Raw genomic sequence first — 23,001 nt, forward strand, 5'->3', positions numbered from 1 at the left:
GTGTTTCCATCACGAGCTCCGGTGCACTCTCACTTCCTTATCGCGCTGCGTTCCTCTTTAAGGAGACCTGACGTAATATTGCGCGTCTGCTTTCGTCTCATCTGTGATGGGTTTTTTTTTCCCCCAGCACCGTTTGCAAACAAATCTCACGCACAGGCGCCGTGTCCCGCCAGCCTTCCCTCTGCGCGCTTTCGGTGCAATCTGCGCCCGAGCTGCGCGGGGGAAACGCGACCACAGCTCTTACATGAGACGGGGAAAATCCTGCACCAAACGCGGAAGGCGGTAAACAGGTACTGTATGCAGAATGTGTCGGAAAGGCTGCAATGTGATGTGATACTGATCCTGTAGGACAAACGAAGGACTGCATAAAGGACACAACAAATGCAGCAAAGGGGATTTGTGTTTACAGAATTGTATAATGCACGTAAGCATTGCTTGGTTTTTGGTGCCATCAGGGCTGCAGTGTTGTGTTTGGAAGTGTCTAATCGGATGCAGCTGTGAATGCGCACTACAGATGTTTGGCTGCAGAGTGCGGGTCGGTGCGCTCTTTTCCTGCTGCTGCTGCTGCTGAAAGTGTCTTAAATGCGTTTGCGTGGATGTGTTTTCCTGTAAGTCCTCCAATAAGGTGGTTTTACTGACGCCTGGACGTGTGCAGGTTCTGTGCCTCATGAGTCGTGACAGGTGCAGGATGCTTTGGGTGATAGGGCCTGGTGTGACCTTGCATATTTTTTTACTTGTGTCGGAAATATGCGAATTATTACGAAATGCCCTTAATTATAAACAATACTCAAACTGTATATAGGTGTAGATGCACAATCCAGATGTTTGTCCTATACAATCAATGGGAAGATTAGTCTCTTCTCATTTCTCCCAATTAAGAGCTTGTTATTTTTGTCTTACATTACTATAAGAACATTCTTATGTACAAAATAATTATCCTGCTGAAAAATCCAGCTGCCATCACACAGGCCAAAGCTAGTCCAGATGGTAAAACATCTTTGCCACCTGGTAAGATATTTTGCGGTTTTGTTAGTACTTGACATGTCTTATTATTGTTATCTTGCATTAAAAAAACATGCCTGCAACACTGCTTTAATAGCAGTACTTTAGCAACAATTTCCTTTCTCCCAGCAAACATTTCTATAGTTTACCCAGTTTTATTTGTTTTTGGTAACAAAATAAATTTGAATTTTTTGAAGGCCTGTTAGTTTCTTGGTCAGTTCTCTGCTGTGGCTCACTCCACTAACACAGCATGTTCAGACCCAATCATTACACTTTGCACTTATCACATTCTGGAATAGTGTCCGTCTCCATGGAGACGTATTTCGGCCCTGTCAGTGTGCAGCCTCATATGTTTTGTTTTTCTGTGCATGCCTTCCTCAGTGCATTCATTGCCATCCACTGCAAAGCACCATTTTTTGTAGTATCTTTAATACTACTAATACCAGTCTATCCATAGAGCTACACTGTAAAGGGCAGTCCCTTTCATAGATAAACCTACATCTGCATCTGTATTGGCACCCACAGCAGATGATATGCATATGCATATGTCAAAACTTAATGCAGATCATTTCAGATTTATGTGGAACCAAGTATTTATAGATAGATAGATAGATAGATAGATAGATAGATAGATAGATAGATAGATAGATAGATAGATAGATAGATAGAGCGATCTTCGTCTCGAGGGAAATTTGTGATTCTCGATGACCACCTTTTGTCCTAGGAAAACCCAAAGTTTATGGTAAGAGGAAATGTAGCTGGGTTGATTTATATGTAGCCCAGACTGTAGAATCATGCAGCATATCAGTGACAGTTACGTCAGAGTGATCACCCAGAATTAAATACCCTCTTGATTTCTATGCATTGGAGCTAGGAACTTTCAGCCATCTTCAATGACACAACCATAACACATTACCAGCAGCAATTCAGAAGGTGTAGATGATAATGGGTGTAATTCATGTAAATATTTTTTGTGGTGATAGATTCTTCCTTGGGAGAGAGCATGGACCCAGTAGGCAAGTAGATATTACATTTTAGCATCCATTCTAATATCTCAACCTACCTGATTAGTAATTACTATGTGATGTATACATATTTGCATATAATTACAGTTAGTTAACCAGACACTTAAGGTCCTCTACAAGTAGGGGAACTATGCATAAAAATCTGAGTATGTTTAAATCAAAGCTAAAGGCCAGCTGTTTTTGTGTGTATTTCGGAAGTCGGCCCTTTGTCTAAGAGTCTACTGTCATTACTAAAAACGCTTATTGTGTAAATAAAATCAAAATAGGTTTTCGATCATGTGATGCACTTGATATATTCACAGCACAGGCTAATCATGGACAGTACAACATCAACTGCATTTACTGGACATTCCCTGATTACTTGCACGGTTGCAGGACATAGGGTACCCCAGGACCAGGATTGGGAATCTGCAGTATAGCATAGCAATTTAATCTATCAAATCTAAGAAACTAGTTAGATGTTTTTACCTAGTCGGATTATAGTTTTTGTAGCAGACTGAAAAAGTTGAACACATGCCAGGCAATAATATGAAAGTCTTGTTGGGAAATGGTAAATCTGTACTAATAGCTGTCATGAGACACCATTGTTCATCATTTGAATATGCAGCCAAATCCAAAGATATTGACTGTCTAATTCATTGGGTTGCATTGTAAACAAAAGGTTGACAAAATAAATGGTTTTAGTCAGGTAAGAGCTTCAGAGCTCAGTTGCACAAATCTGCACGTCTCTGCAAAAAATACCTTGTGTTGTTACTTCAGTGCTGCAAAAAAGGACAATTCTCATGCATATGTACTTTTTCAATGCATTTCCATTTTGGGTAATGTTTACTTTCACTTCACCACACTTGTGTAATATGTACTATCTTACTTTTTACTCCACTATATTCAGTAAATTATGCTGTCTTTATGCTGAAGTGAAAGCATACGTTTAATGATTACCTGTCTAAAGACCACAACTTTATCCCAGTAACTCAGTCATAAGTAAAAGTTCTCTCACACTGTACCTATAAAAATAGAAAACTCTTTCCTAAAGTTGTATGATCTGAAGGAGAATGCAACAATACATTGCGTTTAAATTAGTAAAATGTTCACAGATCAGTCATTTCATTTTTGATACATAAGACAATTTAAAAGTAATTGCTTTTGAGCTTTTTCTAAAGTACAATAAAAAAAACACATACTTTTACTGGAGTAGTGCTTAAATACAGGAATGGTGCTCTTTATCCATGACTGAATAAAGATGATCTGTTAGAATATATTTGTTTTGATTTGTAGTGATCATTGCCCCTAAAGCAACAAATGTGAACCCAAACCATGATTCATTTTTGGTCCTTGGGTCCTAAAATATTAATTAGCTTTATAACTAGCGATATGGGACAGGTACATTAGCTTTATATAATGTCTGTTTCTAATTAACCCATTTGTGTGTTTTTATTAAACCAGTAGCCTGTATGACAACATGATTAAAGCTATGGTTAAATACTATATTAGTGGATGAGGTTGAAGGTGCCACTCCCTTGACTAGTTTTAGCAGTATTTTATCATCTAAATGTTTTTATTGTTATTGTTTTACACAATAATGGTGCACAAATTTGAAAGAACACAATTGTACAGAATGTCTTTGTATACAATTTCCCTTCACTGAAATTAAAGGACCCAAACATGTTTTAGGAATGCTCCTGAAGCTCCATGAAGACACAAAGCACCCCAGACTCCCTCACTTGACATCAATAAGAAATCTCTTGTAGCTGAATGGGCATGAATCTGTATCACACAACACCTAGAAACATTGGGGCAGATAGGCTAAAACAGCACAAGACCACAAAAATTTGGAAGGCCATTCTTTTTTTTGCTTTTATATGATGGCATAGATGATTATAGACTAATATTTATGCTGAACCAGACAGTTTTTTTTAATCTACTTAGTTTACATGTGAGTATTTAAAAGACTGAGTCAGTTGCTTACATCGATGACATTATTAAATGTTCAGCATGAGTATAATTGCTTCAGCATAATCCCTTCCGCAAGTAATAAATCATTAAAACACAAGCATGCTCACTAGCAAATTCACTGTGGTCTGTATGCCACCCCACTAAGGGCAGGTTATCTCTGGCTTTTATCCTGTATTAAATGGTATTGGCTTTATCTGGGTCCCAAAGCCTCACCCTCATTGTGTGTTTATTATCTGTAATAGAAACCCGGAGGGAAAAGGTAAAATAGTGAATGACAGACACTTAACTTCATCTGCAAACTGTGTTCAGGGCTGCTATTCCTGTCTCCTACAGACCAAACTGAGGTCACCTGAGTCACTGTAAAGGAGGATGATACAGCACATTTTGATGTGAAATTATGAATATAACCATGGGAGGTAATGCTAGAGTCTGGATTTTTTGTTTAAAGCTATGTCCTTTATTGTGAATATTTATGAACCTTTATGTCAGAGGCACCAGTGTGTATGTTTTTGTGTGTTTGTGTGTGCACACAGTTAGGGGGGGTGTGGGACGTATGGGGATGGTGAAAAGGAGTGACTCACTTGTTCTCAGCGTGGTAGTGAGTCATGTTAGAGGGAGTCCCAGGGTGCATTATTGCAGTTAGCACCCTATTATGAGACAGGTACCATAACTCATTTCATATTTAGATGCTCTTTAAGACATTCTTAAATGTAAATCTTTTCTATGAAACTGCTGTGCAACGTCAGCAGTGCTTAATGCAGACTTGTATACTTTGTTGAGCGGTATATACCTATAACACAGATGAAGTCTATCTGTAAAAATACCCTACAAAGTAAGAAAATATACTGTCAAGGGATTACTTGTTCAAAGAGCCAAACATCAGAGTTCTTTTGGGGTAGCAAAATTGTCCGGGGTGTAGATAACCGAGAGAATGCATAGTCATCAAGTAAACCAGTTTTAGCATTTTGGCACAGTTAAGGTAAACCCTTGCAGAAAATTTACAGTGTACAGTACAGTACAGAGAGGTATAATTCACTGATGCATGCTTCCCCTTTTCACCATCAGCTTTATTTAGCAGGATGTGTTTAAAGTTGTATACAGCAAGGTGTGCTGTGTATTTCTACATCTATAAAGGTGCCTTGATATAACAGAACTTCACAGAGGACACACATTGGTAGATATGTACACCTGTTCCTGTGTCAAGAACCTAGGACGTATTTTCAAGCGAGTATTTTCATCCATACACTACAAAACAAATTACATTAGGACTGAAATTTGTAACATATCACTTTTGTGAGCCCAACATAGTAGTGCAGTGGTGGTGCAGTAATGCTGCCACCTCAGACTGAGCTCCTAGTACTGTATGTAATTTTACACATTCTCCCAATGTTTACATGGGTTTGAAGAACAGCTGTTTTTTTATTGAAAATTAATTAGAAAATAGTTAAAGAAATTACCTTTCTTTTATTATTTGCTTATCACTTTCCTCTTCGTTGTGATATCTTAATATGACTGAGCATTTTGCCATATACTTCTTTTTCATTCGGCTGCTCCCAGCGGATAATCTGTCTCCATACTGCCCTATTCTCTACATCTGCCACTTTCATATTAACCACCTGCATGTTTTCACTCACAACATCCATAAACCTCCTCCTTGGCCTTTCTCTTTTTTTCCTTCCTGGCGGCTCTATTCTCAGCATTCTTCTACCTATACCCCATGTCCCTTTTCTTCACATAAACAAACCATCTCAATCTTACCTCCTTCACCTTGTCTCCAAAACAACCTAAATGCACAGTCCCTCTACTAAACTTATTTCTAATCCTGTCCTATTGTTGTCACTCCTAATAAAAATCTCAGCATCTTCAGCTCTGCTACCTCCAGCTCCACCTGTCTTTTACTCAATGCCACTGTCTCTAAACCATACAACATCGCACGTCTCACCACAGTCCTATAAACTTTCCCTTTCACTCTTGCAAATATGCTTTTTTTTTTTTTATCACAAATCACTCCTGCCACGTTTCTCCACCCACTCCACCCTGCCTCACTCTTTTCTTCACTTTTCTAACACACTCTCCATTACTTTGCACTGTTGACCCCAGGTACTTAAAAACATCCACCTTCTCCACCTCTTCTCCCTGCAACTGCACCAATCCATTGTCCTCTCTCTCATTTACACACATGAATTCTGTCTTACAGTGTATCTCCACCTCTCCAGGCTCTTCTCAACCTGCTCCCTACTCTCACCACAAAGCACAATATCATATGGAAATATCATAGTCCATGGAGACTCCGGTCTGACCTCGTCTGTCAACCTGTCCATCACCACTGCAAACAGGAAAGGGCTCAGAGCCGATCCTTGATGCAATCTGACCTCTACCTTGAACCAGTCTGTCATTTCTACTGCACACTTCACTGCTGTCACACTGTCCTCATACATGTCCTGCACCACCCTCACATACGTCTCTGCCACACCTGACTTCCTCATACAATACCACATCTCTTTCAAAACCCTGTCGTACGTTTTCTCTAAATCTATAAAAATCACAATGCAACTCCTTCTGACCTTCTATATACTTCTCCATCAACATTCTCTGGTAACCCGGGCCTCGACCGATCCGGTATGAAATTTCTGTTTGTGATCTGCTTATTTGATTTGGGGTGTTTTACGCTGGATGCCCTTCCTTACACAACCCCCCATTTAGAAGTTGTTCAGAAACCTGTATTAACAGTGTCAAACAAATGCCTCTTCGATTCTGTTTTTTGTTACTTTCCCACATTCTGGTTAGTCTTAAGTGATAATATTAATTATTTTTTTAAAATCTATTATGTGTAATTATATTGCAGATTGGTACAGTGTAAAAGTTTAATGTTAAACTCTAAAGCACAGTGATCAAATTTGCATCTTACATTAAGTTATGCTCAAGGTTACAGTGGCAAATTCTGCATTGTGTGTTACTTTTTTTATTTTCATAGGCTGGTTTGAGCTAAGGTGATTAAGCTGTGCTGAGTGAGAGAGAAACAGAGGGAGGAAAGGAGTGAAACAGAACTGCAGAGAGTGTGCTAGCTTGCCTCGATGTCTTCACCTGTCAATAAGAGATCTACTTCTGGGACCCGAAGGTAGGCTGCTGACCTTTTATTTTGGCTCTGATTCTCTGTAATCTGTTTCCTGTTGCATTTCTGAGGCTGCACTCTTTATCCTTCCTTTATTTACTCTTTGCTTTATTCTAAAAATTATTCATGTCTTTCTTGCTTTATATTGCTCAGCATTTTTATTTGGATCATGCAAAATAAGACTTATTGTATGCTGTTCCTTTTGACTATATTCTTCACTAAACTGTGAATTTGGATACCGAAACTTTGGGTCAAGATATCTGTATATTGTATCTTGAAGATTTATTTTATTTAGCAGTTTTAGTTTTAGATTTAGGTTTTCAGTTTTATACACAGACCAGGCATACCATTATGACCTTATAATATTAAAAGCGGTGAAGTGAATGAAACTGATTATCTATCATGACACCTGTCAGTGGATGGAATATATTAGGCAGCAAGTGAACATATTTTCCTAAATGTTGTGTAAGAAGCAGGAATAATGGGCGAGCATAAGGATTTGAGCAAGTTTGACAATGGCCATATTGTGATGGCTATATGACTTGGTTAGAGCATTTTCAAAACTGCAGCTCTTGTGGGCTGTTCCCGGTCTGCAGGGGTCAGTATCAATTAAAAGTGGTCCAAGGAAGCAACAGTGGTGAACCAGTGACAGGGTCATTGGTGGCCAAAGCTCAGTGATGCATGTGGGAAGCGAAGCTTGGCCTGTGTGGTCCAATCCAACAGACGAGCTTCTGTAGCTGAAATTGCTAAATAAGATAATGCTGTTAATGCTTGATGAGTCAGAATTGTTTGCGCAGCAAAAGGGGGACCAACACAATATTAGGCAGGTGGTTATAATGTTATACCTGAACGGTAGTCATTATATAATGCCTGGTTCCCTGGTGGTCTAGTGGTTAGGATGCGGTGCTCTCACCGCTGCAGCCCGGGTTCGATCCCCGGTCAGGGAACCAACCCCAGCCATTAGGGTTGCACAAGCCAGTGCACTCTTAGTGCCGTTCCCAAGCCCGGATAAATGGGGAGGGTTGCGTTAGGAAGGGCATCTAGCGTAAAAACATGTGCCAAATCAAACATGCGTATCATAAATACGGATGATCCGCTGTGGCGACCCCTAATGGGAGAAGCCCCAAGAAAGTTTTTTAGTCATAATATAATGCCTGGTTGGTGTATTTCTCTTATTTTCTGTGCTGTACTAAAGATAACAAGTCTTTCATTCACCTTCTCTCTGCTCAGCTATTCCAGCTCTTTAACTTTTTGCTCTTTGCCTCTTTTTCCCCAAGAAGATGGATGATTGCCTTAAGTTGCTGAGTAAAAGACTTTAAAGCTGGCCAACTGTACCTAGAACCAATCACCAAAATTGCTTCTCATATAAGATGCTTTAATGTAATTACTGATTAGATTAGTAAAACAGAAATGGACTGAAACATAACACCATGCTAATGATCCATTCTGTTTTGGAGTTGCTGTTTGGTTTGATTGTCTTCAAATCTGTAAGGTATAATTGCACGTGTCTGCATAGTGATTGTAAAATATTTGCAGATATAAATATTTGTATTAAAGTATTTGTAGTAGTGAAAGTAGAGTCAGCATTACTTAATAAAATAAGGATTTTTAGAAGCACAGCTTTGCGTCTGGTAGTGCCCAGCTCTCTGCCTCTCTGTCTTGTCTCTCTCCTCAGATTCAATCCTCTGAAGGCCCTGCAGCCCAAATGGCGCTTGCAGCAAATACTGTCCTCTTCTTCTGCACCTCCTCCGTGAGCCTCAGATTCAGTACCCTACACAGGGCATGGTTATAGTAGAGAGCACTACTGTAGTTATAGAAAACTGCAATTTACCCATGAAGCCAGGTCCAATCTAAAACCACCCCCTACTGTAACTCACACCAGGGATGTAGAAGCATTGTTTAGACAAGGTACAGATTGTAATTCTGGTTACTATTTAGCAATATTCCATTTAATCAGGGCATCTATCTTTTGAAAACTATTAACTATATATAGCAACACTTTTCAGTTGTGGGCATCTGTGAGCTCATGTATGTAAAAGCGACCAGTTTTTCTCTCTCAGTGTCCCACTCACGTATCATGAGCAGAAATCCAAAAAGATGATATTGGCAGACTTTATGTGTCTTAAAGAAAGCATGTGCTAGACTTCTCCCTACCTGGATAGTAGCGATTGGTATCCCAGTTGGTAAGCCAGTTGAGAAGAATATAGAGAATTTTTAACTACATTTTTAGTGCCATAAACAATATTAATACGACATATATCCAAATGTCTTTAAATGTGAGGATTGTCCTGATTGCAGGTGCATCTTAAAACATGATTAGCTTATCAACATAGTACCACAATACCAATGACATTGGTAAATAAGAATGTTACACAGCAATGGATAGGAATCTAAAAGATAAAGGGGAGTTTTAAATGATAAGATAATAAAAAAAAGTCAGAAATATGTAATACATGCAAATTCTTTATGGTCTTTTTTATGCTATTATCTAAAGAAAATATCAATCGCATAGGCCATGTAACACAAATAAACATTATAACTTAACACATGAGCTACTCAGGTTTATGTTGATTAAGTATGGTCATGAGCATGTTTAAGCTTTCAGCTAACAGCTTTAAAGAACAGAAGATTCCAGGACGATATAACATTTTTATCAGTTCAGTTTACTATGTGCACAATCTATAAATCTCTATTGTTATGTAAGGGTTTTTATTATTATTATTATTATTATTATTATTATTATTATTATTATTATTAATTATTAACATTTTCTTATTTTCTTATGTTTAAACGGTTAAACAAAAAGTCATGATTCCTGGTTTTCTTAGCCAAAAAGTTTAATAAATACAGTGGTCAGGGACTGGATAAGGGTTGGGCCAACACATGGCTTCCATCTGTATAATGGGAAATTGCACCCCTTAGTGGCTGTTTTGTCTGTAGGTGCTGCTTTAACTCTTACTTAAGATCTGTGTGACAGAGATACTAAAAGTCTAATATAATACTTAGAGAGTAAAGAATTTATTAACATTATAACTATTTTTTATTATTATTCGCTCAACTACTGCACAACTAAATATAGCATCTCTTTGACCACACAGTATCATTAGTACTGGGCTTGAACCAGTCCATCTTATAAAACACACTAATGCTGACCACTGTCCCTGCTGTCTCTTTCTCTGCTATCAGTAATGATACCAGATTTATTATGTTTGCCTTCTTTTGCTTTAGCTTTGTCACTTCTTTTTGCATCTTTGGCTGTACATTAATATCTACCCCTGTACATATTCCTACAGCTCTGGGAAAAGTAAGCTGGTTAAAGGCATGCATTTTAAATAGAACATTGCTTATAAATGGTTTGTTGCTATGGGTTAATCATTCTGGGTTGGGAGATGAAGCTACTCTGTGGCTCATTAAGTTTCTTGCTGCAAAAAAAAACACTTTTGATGCTTGACACACATTGATAACTGTTGGTTCTGCTTGGTGTATATACAAATGATCTTGCAGCCTGCATTGGGACTCTGCATTATTATTTCATTAGACTTGACAGTATGAGCCACTCTGTAGCATGACCACAGTTCCTAGTCTCTCAACCTATAAATGAACATTGCTTCCATTCAATTTATTCCAAGGGATTTTATTCCTCACTGAGGCGAAAATTAAAATGGATTTGTTCCTTAATCTTCCCTTAAAAAAAATAGTTTGTAGTATGTGTCTAGTGCTTTGCCTATTGCTTTGTTTAATATTTTCTGCTTCTGCGACAGACACTTAAGGTGAGGAGTCTGATTGAAGCGCAAAGATTTAGCTTAAGGCTATACCTACGATGTCATTAATCACAGAAAAGGCAGGAACATTCATTCCTGTCTAACGGACAATGTTCATAAGAACTAATCTAATAATAATAAGGAATAATAATGAGGAATTCTTACTTTAAAATATACACTTGTTGGACACTTTATTAGAACACCTGTTCATTTATTTAATTATCCAATTAGTAAATCATGTAGCATCAGCAGTAAGCCACAAACATTCAATTATACTCTTCAGTTTGATAATCTGAATTAACCATAGACTTCTTGTCAATTTCAACCAGTCTGGCCATTTTCTTCAAATCTCGCTTAATCCAGTATAACACAATATAACAGTCACAACACAAGCCATGATCTATTTTTGTTTAAATTGACTGTGTCTGCTCAATAGCAGTTTGGGTTAAAGTCTCCACATGTTCAAATAAAATGGAAAATCAATTTAATGCAGCTCACTTAGTGGATGGCTAATAATAATGCCATCTATATTACTATCTTTGTAATATAGCTATTATTATGTTAAATACCTATAATTATAAAATTTGTATATGGCTACAGCGTCAGTATGTTCTTTCCTCTCTCTTCTTATTACTTTTTTGTTAACTGCAGCTTATTGCTGCATAAAGCATATGACCTATTTTCAGAGAAGATCTTACAGTGAGAATTTTTTTGGTCTCTGTAAAAAGGTCATAATATAACAAAATATCAGCACTGATATTTCAGGAACACATTGCAACTAAATGTAGAAGTAAAACTACATCTTCTGTTAGCATGCAAAATATGGTTTAAATGCGTGTTATATATTTGGTTGTTTAATGTGGTTTAATAGGTACTTACTAAAGAGTTTTTTTTGCTTCAGGTGATCAGGGTCACAAAATGTTTTTTTAACCCTTTTTTCTTACCATTAATACTTTGCCTGAAGCTTGAATCAAGATAGGTGTCTGGTTAAATGAATAAATCTATATAACAAGATTGTTTAGATTAAGACAAGCATCCTAATACTTTACAGGCGTTTAGGTTTATTCAGTTATGAGGAGTCCTGTGAGTAATAGTGTGTTCTTGTATGTGGGTCAGTTTTGATTATTGCAGGTTTATAGAACTAGACTACACCCCCATGGAGGCAGGCATTATGGTCTCTATGAGGCAGAGCCGAGGATATTTGACACCAAAGTCTCCGGAGCGCCACTGTCGGTCAGAGCATCATCCATCGATTCCCCATTTTTATGGTCTTAACCTATTTTCCTTGTGCTTTTTCCAGTGTTTTTGTTTTTTGATTCTCTCTCGCATTGCACTGGCATGAATTTTCTCCTCATTTCACCGTTTTTGACTTTGACTGAACTATATACAGTGAGGAAAATAAGTATTTAAACACCCTGCTATTTTGCAAGTTCTCCCACTTAGAAATCATGGAGGGGTCTGAAATTGTCATCGTAGGTGCATGTCCACTGTGAGAGACATAATCTAAGAAAAAAAAATAAATCCAGAAATCACAATATTTGATTTTTAAACTATTTATTTGTATGATACAGCTGCAAATAAGTATTTGAACACCTGTCTATCAGCTAGAATTCTGACCCTCAAAGTCCTGTTAGTCTGCCTTTAAAATGTCCACCTCCACTACATTTATTATCAACTACTAACATGGCCAAGACCAAAGAGCTGTCCAAAGACACTAAAGACAAAATTGTACACCTCCACAAGGCTGGGAAGGGCTACGGGGAAATTGCCCGGCAGCTTGGTGAAAAAAGGTCCACTGTTGGAGCAGTCATTAGAAAATGGAAGAAGCTAAACATTACTGTCAATCTCCCTCGGACTGGGGCTACATGCAAGATCTCACCTCGTGGGGTCTCAATGATCCTAAGGAAGGTGAGAAATCAGCCCAGAACTACACGGGAGGAGCTGGTCAATGGCCTGAAAAGAGCTGGGACCACCGTTTCCAAGGTTACTGTTGGTAATACACTAAGACGTCATGGTTTGAAATCATGCATGGCAAGGAAGGTTCCCCTGCTTAAACCAGCACATGTCCAGGCACGTCTTAAGTTTGCCAATGACCATTTGGATGATCCAGAGGAGTCATGGGAGAAAGTCATGTGGTCAGATGAGACCAAAATAGAACTTTTGGGTCATAATTCCACTAAACGTGTTTGGAGGAAGAAGAATGATGAGTACCATCCCAAGTACACCATCCCTACTGTGAAGCATGGGGGTGGTAGCATCATGCTTTGGGGGTGTTTGTCTGCACATGGGACACTGTATTAAGGAGAAGATGACCGGGGCCATGTATTGCGAGATTTTGGGGAACAACCTCCTTCCCTCAGTTGGAGCATTGAAGATGGGTCAAGGCTGGGTCTTCCAACATGACAATGACCCGAAGCACACAGCAAGGATAACCAAGGAGTGGCTCTATAAGAAGCATATCAAGGTTTTGGCGTGTCCTAGCCAGTCTCCAGACCTAAACCCAATAGAGAATCTTTGGAGGGAGCTCAAACTCCGTGTTTCTCAGCGACAGGCCAGAAACCTGACTGATCTAGAGAAGATCTGTGTGGAGGAGTGGGCCAAAATCCCTCCTGCAGTGTGTGCAAACCTGGTGAAAAACTACAGGAAACGTTTGACATCTGTAATTGCAAACAAAGGCTACTGTACCAAATATTAACATTCACTTTCTCAGATGTTCAAATACTTATTTGCACCTGTATCATACAAATAAATAGTTAAATCATACATAGATTAGATTATGTCTCTCACAGTGGACATGCACCTACGATGACAATTTCAGACCCCTCCATGATTTCTAAGTGGGAGAACTTGCAAAATAGCAGGGTGTTCAAATACTGATTTTCCTCACTATATATATACAGTGAGGAAAATAAGTATTTGAACACCCTGCTATTTTGCAAGTTCTCCCACTTAGAAATCATGGAGGGGTCTGAAATTGTCCTCGTAGGTGCATGTCCACTGTGAGAGACATAATCTAAAAAAAAAAATCCAGAAATCACAATATATGATTTTTAAACTATTTATTTGTATAATACAGCTGCAAATAAGTATTTGAACACCTGTCTATCAGCTAGAATTCTGACCCTCAAAGACCTGTTAGTCTGCCTTTAAAATGTCCACCTCCACTACATTTATTATCCTAAATTACATGCACCTGTTTGAGGTCGTTAGCTGCATAAAGACACCTGTCCACCCCATACAATCAGTAAGAATCCAACTACTAACATGGCCAAGACCATAGAGCTGTCCAAAGACACTAGAGACAAAATTGTACACCTCCACAAGGCTGGAAAGGGCTACAGGGAAATTGCCAAGCAGCTTGGTGAAAAAAGGTCCACTGTTGGAGCAATCATTAGAAAATGGAAGAAGCTAAACATGACTGTCAATCTCCCTCAGACTGGGGCTCCATGCAAGATCTCACCTCGTGGGGTCTCAATGATCCTAAGGAAGGTGAGAAATCAGCCCAGAACTACACGGGAGAAGCTGGTCAATGACCTGAAAAGAGCTGGGACCACCGTTTCCAAGGTTACAGTTGGTAATACACTAAGACATCATGGTTTGAAATCATGCATGGCACGGAAGGTTCCCCTGCTTAAACCAGCACATGTCCAGGCACGTCTTAAGTTTGCCAATGACCATTTGGATGATCCAGAGGAGTCATTGGAGAAAGTCATGTGGTCAGATGAGACCAAAATAGAACTTTTGGGTCATAATTCCACTAAACGTGTTTGGAGGAAGAAGAATGATGAGTACCATCCCAAGAACACCATCCCTACTGTGAAGCATGGGGGTGGTAGCATCATGCTTTGGGGGTGTTTTTCTGCACATGGGACAGGCAACTGCACTGTATTAAGGAGAGGATGACCGGGGCCATGTATTGCGAGATTTTGGGGAACAACCTCCTTCCCTCAGTTAGAGCATTGAAGATGGGTCGAGGCTGGGTCTTCCAACATGACAATGACCTGAAGCACACAACCAGGATAACCAAGGAGTGGCTCTGTAAGAAGCATATCAAGGTTCTGGCGTGGCCTAGCCAGTCTCCAGACCTAAGCAACTAGTTTCTCAGTGACAGGCCAGAAACCTGACTGATCTAGAGAAGATCTGTGTGGAGGAGTGGGCCAAAATCCCTCCTGCAGTGTGTGCAAACCTGGTGAAAAACTACAGAAAACATTTGACCTCTGTAATTGCAAACAAAGGCTCCTGTACCAAATATTAACATTGACTTTCTCAGGTGTTCAAATACTTATTTGCAGCTGTATCATACAAATAAATAGTTAAAAAATCATACATTGTTATTGCTGGATTTTTTTTTTTTAGATTATGTCTCTCACAGTGGACATGCACCTACGATGACAATTTCAGACCCCTCCATGATTTCTAAGTGGGAAAACTTGCAAAATAGCAGGGTGTTCAAATACTTATTTTCCTCACTGTATATATATATATATATATATATATATATATATATATATATATATAGTATCTCACAAAAGTGAGTACACCCCTCACATTTCAGTAACCATTTTGGCATTTCTATAGGTACAACACTATAGAAATGAAACTTGGATATATTTTATTCAATGTGCAGCTTTTATAGCAGTTTGGATTTATTGTCCTCTAAAAATAACTTAACATACAGCTATTACTGCTAAAATAACTGCCAACAAAAGTAAGTACACAAACAAGTTTAAAGTGCCAATATTTTGTGTAAACATCATTGGTATTCAGCACTGCCCTAATCCAGTGGAATTGACCAAAGCTCAACAGGTTGTTGTTGGGATCCTATTCCACTCCTCCATAATAACATCACAGAGCTGCTGGATATTAGACACAAGGCACCTTTGCACCTTTCGCTACAGGTGCTAAATAGGGTTCAGGTCTGGAGGCATACTTGGTCACTCCATCACCTTTACCTTTAGAGGGCATTATGTTCTGTTTCAGAATGTCACAGCACATGTTGTAATCCATGGTTCCCTCAATAAACAGCAGCTCCCCAGTTCCAGCAGCACTCATGCAGCCCCAGACCATTATGCTACCACCACCATGCACCATGCCAGACACAATTTTCTTGGAACTTCTCACCAGGGCATCGCCACAGCATGATTCCATTAATTCATTCTCTTGGAGAGATCGTCTTCAGCAAACTGTGGGCTTTCTTGTGAGCCAGATTCAGAAGAGGCTTTCTTTCTTCTAGTCTGACGGCCAAGCAAACCAACTTCTTGCACTGTGCGGCATATGATCTAAACGATGACCGCTTCAACCTCTAAAGCAATACTGGCAGCACACAAAGTCTGTTTTTTGAAGCCAGCTTCTGCACTTGATGCACAGCATGAGGACACAACTTCTTTGATCGACCCTTGCGAGGCCTTTTCTGAGTGAAACCCATCTTGGGAAACCTCTGTATGACACTGGCCACTGTACTGTAACTCAGTTTCAGGGTGTTACCGATCGTCTTATAGCTTAGACCATCTTTGTGGAGAGCAACAATTTTAGTTCTCAAATCCTCAGAGAGTTTCTTTGCCATGAAGTGCCATGTTGAACATCTAGTGGTCAGTATGAGAGAATAGTACTCAAACCACCACATTTTAACTGCTCTAATAAAACATAAAACCTTATCACTTACGGTGTACGTACTTTTGTTAGTAGTTATTTTTATAATAATGGCTGTATGTTGAGTTATTTTGAGAGAACAGTAAATCTGTATTGTACAAGCTGCACATTGAATACTCTAAAATATATCCTAGTTTCATGTCTATAGTATTGTCCCATCGGAGGATTTACTAAAATGGTTGCAGAAATGTGAAGGGTTTACTTACTTTTATGAGGATTATTTTTATATATATATATATATATATATATATATATATATATATATATATATATATATATATATATATATATATATATATATATATATATATAATTATTATTATTATTATTATTATTATTATTAATATTGTGTGTTTATGTTATCTTATTTCCTAGGAGATAGTGGTCCCCGTCAAGTTGTGGCATGTTAGTCCTATTAATGTAAATGGCCATGTTTTGTTGTTATGCTCCGCTAAGCTGTGGTTTATGGCTGATTTTTTGTGTATAATTAGTGCCTATAATCATCACAAATTCCTCTTAACCATTGGACTGTGTTGTATATCTTCTTTATGAAGAAGCTACTTTAACAGTGTTTCCCCCTGTGCTGTAGGCGGAGTCCAGCACCGATCAGTAACCGTGATCCTTATGGCAATGCCTCTCTCAGCAGCAGCAGCAACTCAGGCTCATGCAAGGGCAGTGACTGCAGCCCCACCCCCAGGTTTGATGCACATAAGTAATTAAATTAATGCATTCAGATTAAAGGTGGAGTTTTATGAAAGGTTCATAGCATGAACATTGTACAACCCAATAGCCTGCTTTTATAGATTGTGCTCAAAACCTTACATAGAAAGAGAATTGCTTAAACTCTATCTAAATGTACTTCTTTCTCCCAAGGCACCATATGAAGTACACATCCTGCACAGATAACCATGGTATTAAGCCGCCTCCTCCTGAGCAGTACCTGACCCCTCTGCAGCAGAAAGAGGTGTGCATCAGACATCTGAGGGCACGACTCAAAGAAACCGTTGAACGACTGCAGGAAAGGTAAAATGTGAAATATTCAATTACCAAAGCAAATGCATTCACAAAAGGTTGGAAAAAAGTTTCAACCATTATTTCATTTTTCAACTATTAAGCTAGATAACCTGCACCTCCTCTAGCTATCCCTAACTAAATTCATTTATTTTATACATTTTATCTCTGTTTGAGATGTTTTTACCACTTTATTATTTTTCAATTTAACATATTTTGTCACCTTTCTTTTTTTTTACTGTTAATTTTTCTTTATAACATATTAATCACTGTAAGCAAGTTGAATTACAAAAAAAAACAATTAAAAAAAACTTGTCTTACCTCTCTCCTGCTCTCCATTCAGAGACACAGAAATAGATGATTTGCGAACTCAGTTGTCCCGAATGCAGGAGGACTGGATTGAGGAGGAGTGCCATCGCGTGGAGGCCCAACTTGCTTTGAAGGAGGCACGTCGGGAAATCCAGCAGCTGAAGCAGGTCGTCGATGTTGTTCGCTCCAGCCTGGGTGAGGCAGACTCGGGTGTGCAGAAGTGTTTCCAAGACATCAATGTCCAGAACCATAAGTTGGAATCCCTGCTGCAGAGCATGGAGCTGGCACAAACCGGAGTGGCAAAAGTTACAGAGGCCCCAGTTGGGGGTGGGGCGGTGGGGGCAGGGTCGTGGGTTGGTGAGGGGTCAGTGGGCTCTGGTGAAGGCTCACCCGCCCGCTCACTAACCCGCAGCTCTACCTACACTAAACTGGGCGAGGTTGCACCACCCGAACGCAATGAAAGTGGCAGTGGCTCAGATGTGGCATGTTGCTTGTCAGCCGAGGGTACTCAGGACAGTGGTTTTGTGTGCTGTGGGGAAATGGCAGGGGGTGGAGTCACCAGGGCTGAGCTGCTCCTGGAGGCTGCTTGCCTATCAGAGGAAACGGCATCGCTGCTAAACGCATGCTCACACCTGCCTCACTCAGCTACTTGCGATGCACTGTGCTGTGGAGAGACACGGATGCTGCCATTTCGCTGCAGCCTGGGTAGAACAGCTGGAGGTGAGGGTGCCATGAGCTTTAGCCACCCCTGCCTGTCACATCACCACCTGTACCTGCACCACCTAAGAGAACAGGCAATTCAGACAGAATATGACTGTGGACCAGCCTCAGCCCCAGCCCATGGAGCTGCATTTGGCTCGGACTTGGACACTATTGCTGAGGTTCGCACTTTCCGCTCTCAGGCCTGCAGCCCTACCTCTACCTGGCTGTCAGATGAGGTTGACGATCTAGACTCAGTCACCACTGAATCTGTCATCACAGCCACAGCTGCAGGGAAAGACATTTTTACAGACACTATCTCCACTGCGTCAGCTCTGGCAGTAGGTGGCACTCAGTCTGCTGTGACAAAGGCTGTTGTTGATGATTCTTTTGCTATATTGCCTGCTGCATCAATAATGCCAGACACAGATGCTGCACTAAAGCCTACTACTCAAGATCCACCCTCATGTTCTGATACAACCTCCTTCCCTGTGCCATTAGTGAAGGAGAATGAAGAGACCATCCCACAAACCACCCAGCCACAGAGTTTAGCCTCACAAGGCAGCATCAATGGGGTCACTGTTGTAGAAGTGGATGCTGATAATGAAGAAGACCAAAACAATGAATCAGTGAGCGCAAACAACTCTGACTGTGACATGCCTGTTAAGAGCTATTGGAGCCGTCATTTTTTAGTGGATCTCTTAGCTGTGGCAGTGCCAGTGGTACCCACAGTAGCATGGCTTTGTCAAGGCCCACAGCGTGGAGGCCATCCCATGTACCACATTGGGTCATTGCTGCGCGGTTGCTGTACCGTAGCCCTGCGCTCCCTGCGCCGAGGGGGAGGTCTGCGCCATTACCCTGCAGGAGGAGGCGGGCCAGGAGGAATAAATATATGAAATCAAACCTTGAGTATCCGAGAGAGGATCATCAAGCTACTCAAAGTGCTGTTTGCAGATCAGACTGGCAGAGACCGTGGGGTGTTAATGAACAGCCAGGCTAGGAGGCAAGATTAGCACTGTTGCTTCGTCATTAGTTAAATCGTAACCATCACAGCTCTAATCTTGATATACTACATAGTCCTGATATAGGGCAGAAGGAAATGAGAAGTGTTTTACCGAAAAATGTTTACTGAAATTATGTCAGTACTTTCTGGGTTTATACAATGGTACCTTTTACTTTCAAAACCTGAGCTCTAACCCAATTATTCTTGATTAGTTGGCAGGACAAGAAACAGCTAATGATTCTGACAGACATTAACAATATTTTGGTAGTTTCAGGAGTAAGGAAAATAACAAAATGTCTAATTCTCTGTCTTCCTGTCTCCTGATCCTATGGTGTACTATTTTGGTCCAATCTTATAAGATAGGGGTTTAAAGGAACAAAAAAAAAAAAACCTATATGTGTGTTGATATGTGTGTGTTTGTATTTGTGTGGTGTTATCGTGCAGTGTAGCTGAAGCACCTGAACAACTGGAGATGATCATTGCTGCAGCAGTTGTAGGTGCATGGTTAGTTCTCTCATTATAGTACTGATAATCGATTTATAAACTTTACATAGTTCAAGGTGGCTTCTCCTGCTAAAGCGTAATCAATAGGCAAAAAGTACATGGAAAATATTAGCTTTATTGTGTTATTCTGAACCAAAATGAGTGAGTGAAAGACAAAGAATATTGCTATCAAAGGGCATAGGAGCCACTAGATAGGCTAGGTTTAAAGAGTTGAAGGATGCATGGAGAACAAGCAATCATGTTATGTTTCTAGTAATAATAATGATGCTTAATTATGATTATCAGAACAGGTCTATATGAGACATCTGTAGAACACTTAATGTTTCTTTTGCACTTCAATCATTTGTTAATGTTAATAGTCCCTGTACTGTAATTATACAGGTGTTTTTTTGTTTTGTGTTACCAAAGTGACCGAGCCCCCCCAGGAAATGTTACTTTTATCCGAATCAGCGCTATGTGGTGTGACTTTACTGATATCACTTGCACTAAAATTCACTTTATCACCTAGTTACTTGAAGTTTAGTGTGTATGCAATGTTTAATATTTGTAGGGCAGATATTCACAGAGAACACAGTTTTAACTGACTCAATCATGTACATCTATGTAGATGTACATGTTCTCAATAAAGAACAAATAATAACCATAAGTGCAAATCAGTTGCTAAAATCATAAATTACTGTTTTATTCTTGTGAACATCTCTCTACTGTATATCTATGATTACAACCTTCATTAGTTGCCTTTTCCTCTACACTCCCCTCTGTGTGGAGTCACTGTTTGTGCTGTCAGTTAATGTATTAGATGTCAATGTATTAGATGATTTTACGATTTTTTTTTTATGTTTTTGTTTTTTTGCTGCTTTCTCCTGAAACCACATGACAATTATTTGTGTTGTGCAGTGTGTTTTGAGAACTTTCACCAATCTGTGGTGTGCAGTTTTAAGTAAATATGCTAGCATCACTCTGGCTGTTTTAGCACATGTATGTGATTGTATGACACTGAACATATGAGGTAAACTGGATTTTTTTTTTTTATCATGTTTAGAATTTCGAATTTCACAATGATTGTGTGGCTTTTGTGTAGTATTTGTCTTCAAAATGGTCAAAGGATATTGGATACACAAGGGATGGTCCAAACTTGACATCAATCAATTACCTCTAATTTATGAGCCAGTAAAGAGCCATTTAAATGTTCTTCAATGCTGTTACTAGCAAGATGAAAGCAAGAGGTTTGCATTGAAGTGACTAATAAGGCCTTGAAAGTTTGCTGTAAAGCCATATTCTACTGAAGGATTGTATGTTGTATGTAAGCAAGGGGACTTCAGTTGTGTGTGCTTAAAATGGTGCTTGATGGTTATTTTTGATTTTGTTGCAATATTTTTCATCTAAATGTCTTACTCCAAATCTGCTAGTATAATTCCATTCTAATTAACCACACACAAACACTTACAATTTGAAAATAAATGCATTAGCAACTTTGAACCCAGATCTTTTACAAACCTTCACAGGATCACAATATTTGCATTGTATGGAAGACTAAGTATTAAACAGCACTCTCTTTACCTTATACCGATGCACAAGGCTTTTAGAACGTGACGGCCAGCATTGCTGAAAATACATTAGAATCTTTGCATTTGGGACTAGCATAAGAGGTATTCCATTAATAAATTAAAGCTAAGCTTTAACTCCTAGGTTTGGTATTTGTCTCTGCGTACAATAAAATAGAATGTCATATGCCAGCATTGTGATACGTGTGAATGTATCTTACACTTCCAAGCAATGTGCAAAAATTTACTTTAAAAGTGAAACAATAAAATTGTTTCTTGCAATGTTTAAATTTTATGTCAATTGGTTTGGCCAACAAATATATGTAAATAAGTATGTTCCCTACTGTAAAACAGCTTTTTTAATAGTAATAATAGAGTGTACAGGAATCCTTGTGCACAGCTGTCATTTCATTTTCATTCACTATACTGTATTAAAAAAAGACTATTAAAAAGCATGGTGTATATAATCCTTTCTTTCTGCTTTTAAATGATTGGACTTTTAGGTATTTAAACATATATTTCACTATTCTGCCGAGTACAGTTTTTTTTTTTTTTTTTTTTTACCTTATCCTGTCACATTTATCTGCAATCGTTGCACTGAAGTGAACAGTTTCCCAAACACATGTACCTTTGGGAGTTGAGTTTTGGGGCTAACAATATAACACCATGTTATACCACAATGATCATTTATATACTTTTATTACAAGTATGTTGAGGCTATATTTGAATACATTGTCATAGAATTTACATAACTGCAGAAAGTGTAATCAATGATTTATACATTTTAAAAAGACAACTAAAATGAATATATATTTCTTAAAACAAAGACTTATCAAATGAACCTTGTTTACAGTGTGGCAGTGAAAGTCCTTCTTGGCACATAGGTGTGAATTTGAATTTCTCAACCAGGGGGACTGATTAAACCTGTGCATAGTGGGTGACTTTTTATATTTTAGAACTCAATGCCCGCAATACTTATTTGTCTTCGGAAGCCCAAGTACAAACCTAGTCCTTATTTTTCATTGCCTACAAACTAATCGAAAGGTGCAAGTATAAAAAAATAAAAAAAATAAAATAAAAAAAATAAAAAATAAAAATAAAAATAAAAAAAAGATAAAAGATGAATCTCAAAGTCATTAATGCTCAGGGATTATTATTGTTACATATAAAATACAATTAGACAATGCAACTGTAACAAGGAAGATAGAAAAAAATAGATATACAAGAACAGCTAAAGTAGAAAAAGACAAATTTCTGATGTTATACATGAACAAGATTGAAGAAAGGATTAATTCTAACAGAGACCAGCCATGTGCTAAAAGGGCCTGATGGAGATTGCAGATGTTCTAGAAGGGGTTTTGAAAGAATTAAACCTCAGGCACTGAATGATCCATTGAAGACCTCAGCAGGCCACTTGACATCCTGTAAA

At 38.8% G+C, this 23,001-nt stretch overlaps 2 protein-coding genes across 5 annotated transcripts in view; one reads left to right on the forward strand and one right to left on the reverse strand.

Moving 5' to 3' along the window:
* Positions 1-22,800, forward strand: snphb (syntaphilin b). 4 transcript variants are annotated; one of them, XM_083570167.1, is made up of 6 exons: positions 3-290; positions 6,955-7,098; positions 11,970-12,086; positions 17,092-17,199; positions 17,376-17,525; positions 17,857-22,800. In XM_083570167.1, the coding sequence occupies exons 2-6, from the start codon at positions 7,055-7,057 to the stop codon at positions 19,415-19,417; spliced, it is 1,980 nt and encodes a 659-aa protein (XP_083426293.1). In that variant the 5' UTR covers positions 3-290; positions 6,955-7,054; the 3' UTR covers positions 19,418-22,800. The 4 variants fall into 4 exon arrangements, with proteins under 4 accessions (XP_083426295.1, XP_083426293.1, XP_083426294.1 ...); XM_083570168.1 differs by lacking the exon at positions 3-290 and adding an exon at positions 4,009-4,396; XM_083570170.1 differs by lacking the exon at positions 3-290 and adding an exon at positions 8,768-8,842 and having other exon boundaries at positions 7,052-7,098.
* sdcbp2 (syndecan binding protein (syntenin) 2) overlaps positions 22,255-23,001 on the reverse strand; it is a 14,333-nt gene continuing 13,586 nt past the window's right edge. The window contains exon 9 of the mRNA XM_083570243.1: positions 22,255-22,994. Coding sequence (XP_083426369.1) covers positions 22,940-22,994 — 55 coding nt within the window. The 3' untranslated portion in view covers positions 22,255-22,939. The remainder of the gene's footprint in view (positions 22,995-23,001) is intronic.

This window comes from Silurus aristotelis, assembly GCF_946808225.1.
Source record: "Silurus aristotelis genome assembly, chromosome: 19".
Classification (NCBI taxonomy): Eukaryota; Metazoa; Chordata; class Actinopteri; order Siluriformes; family Siluridae; genus Silurus; species Silurus aristotelis.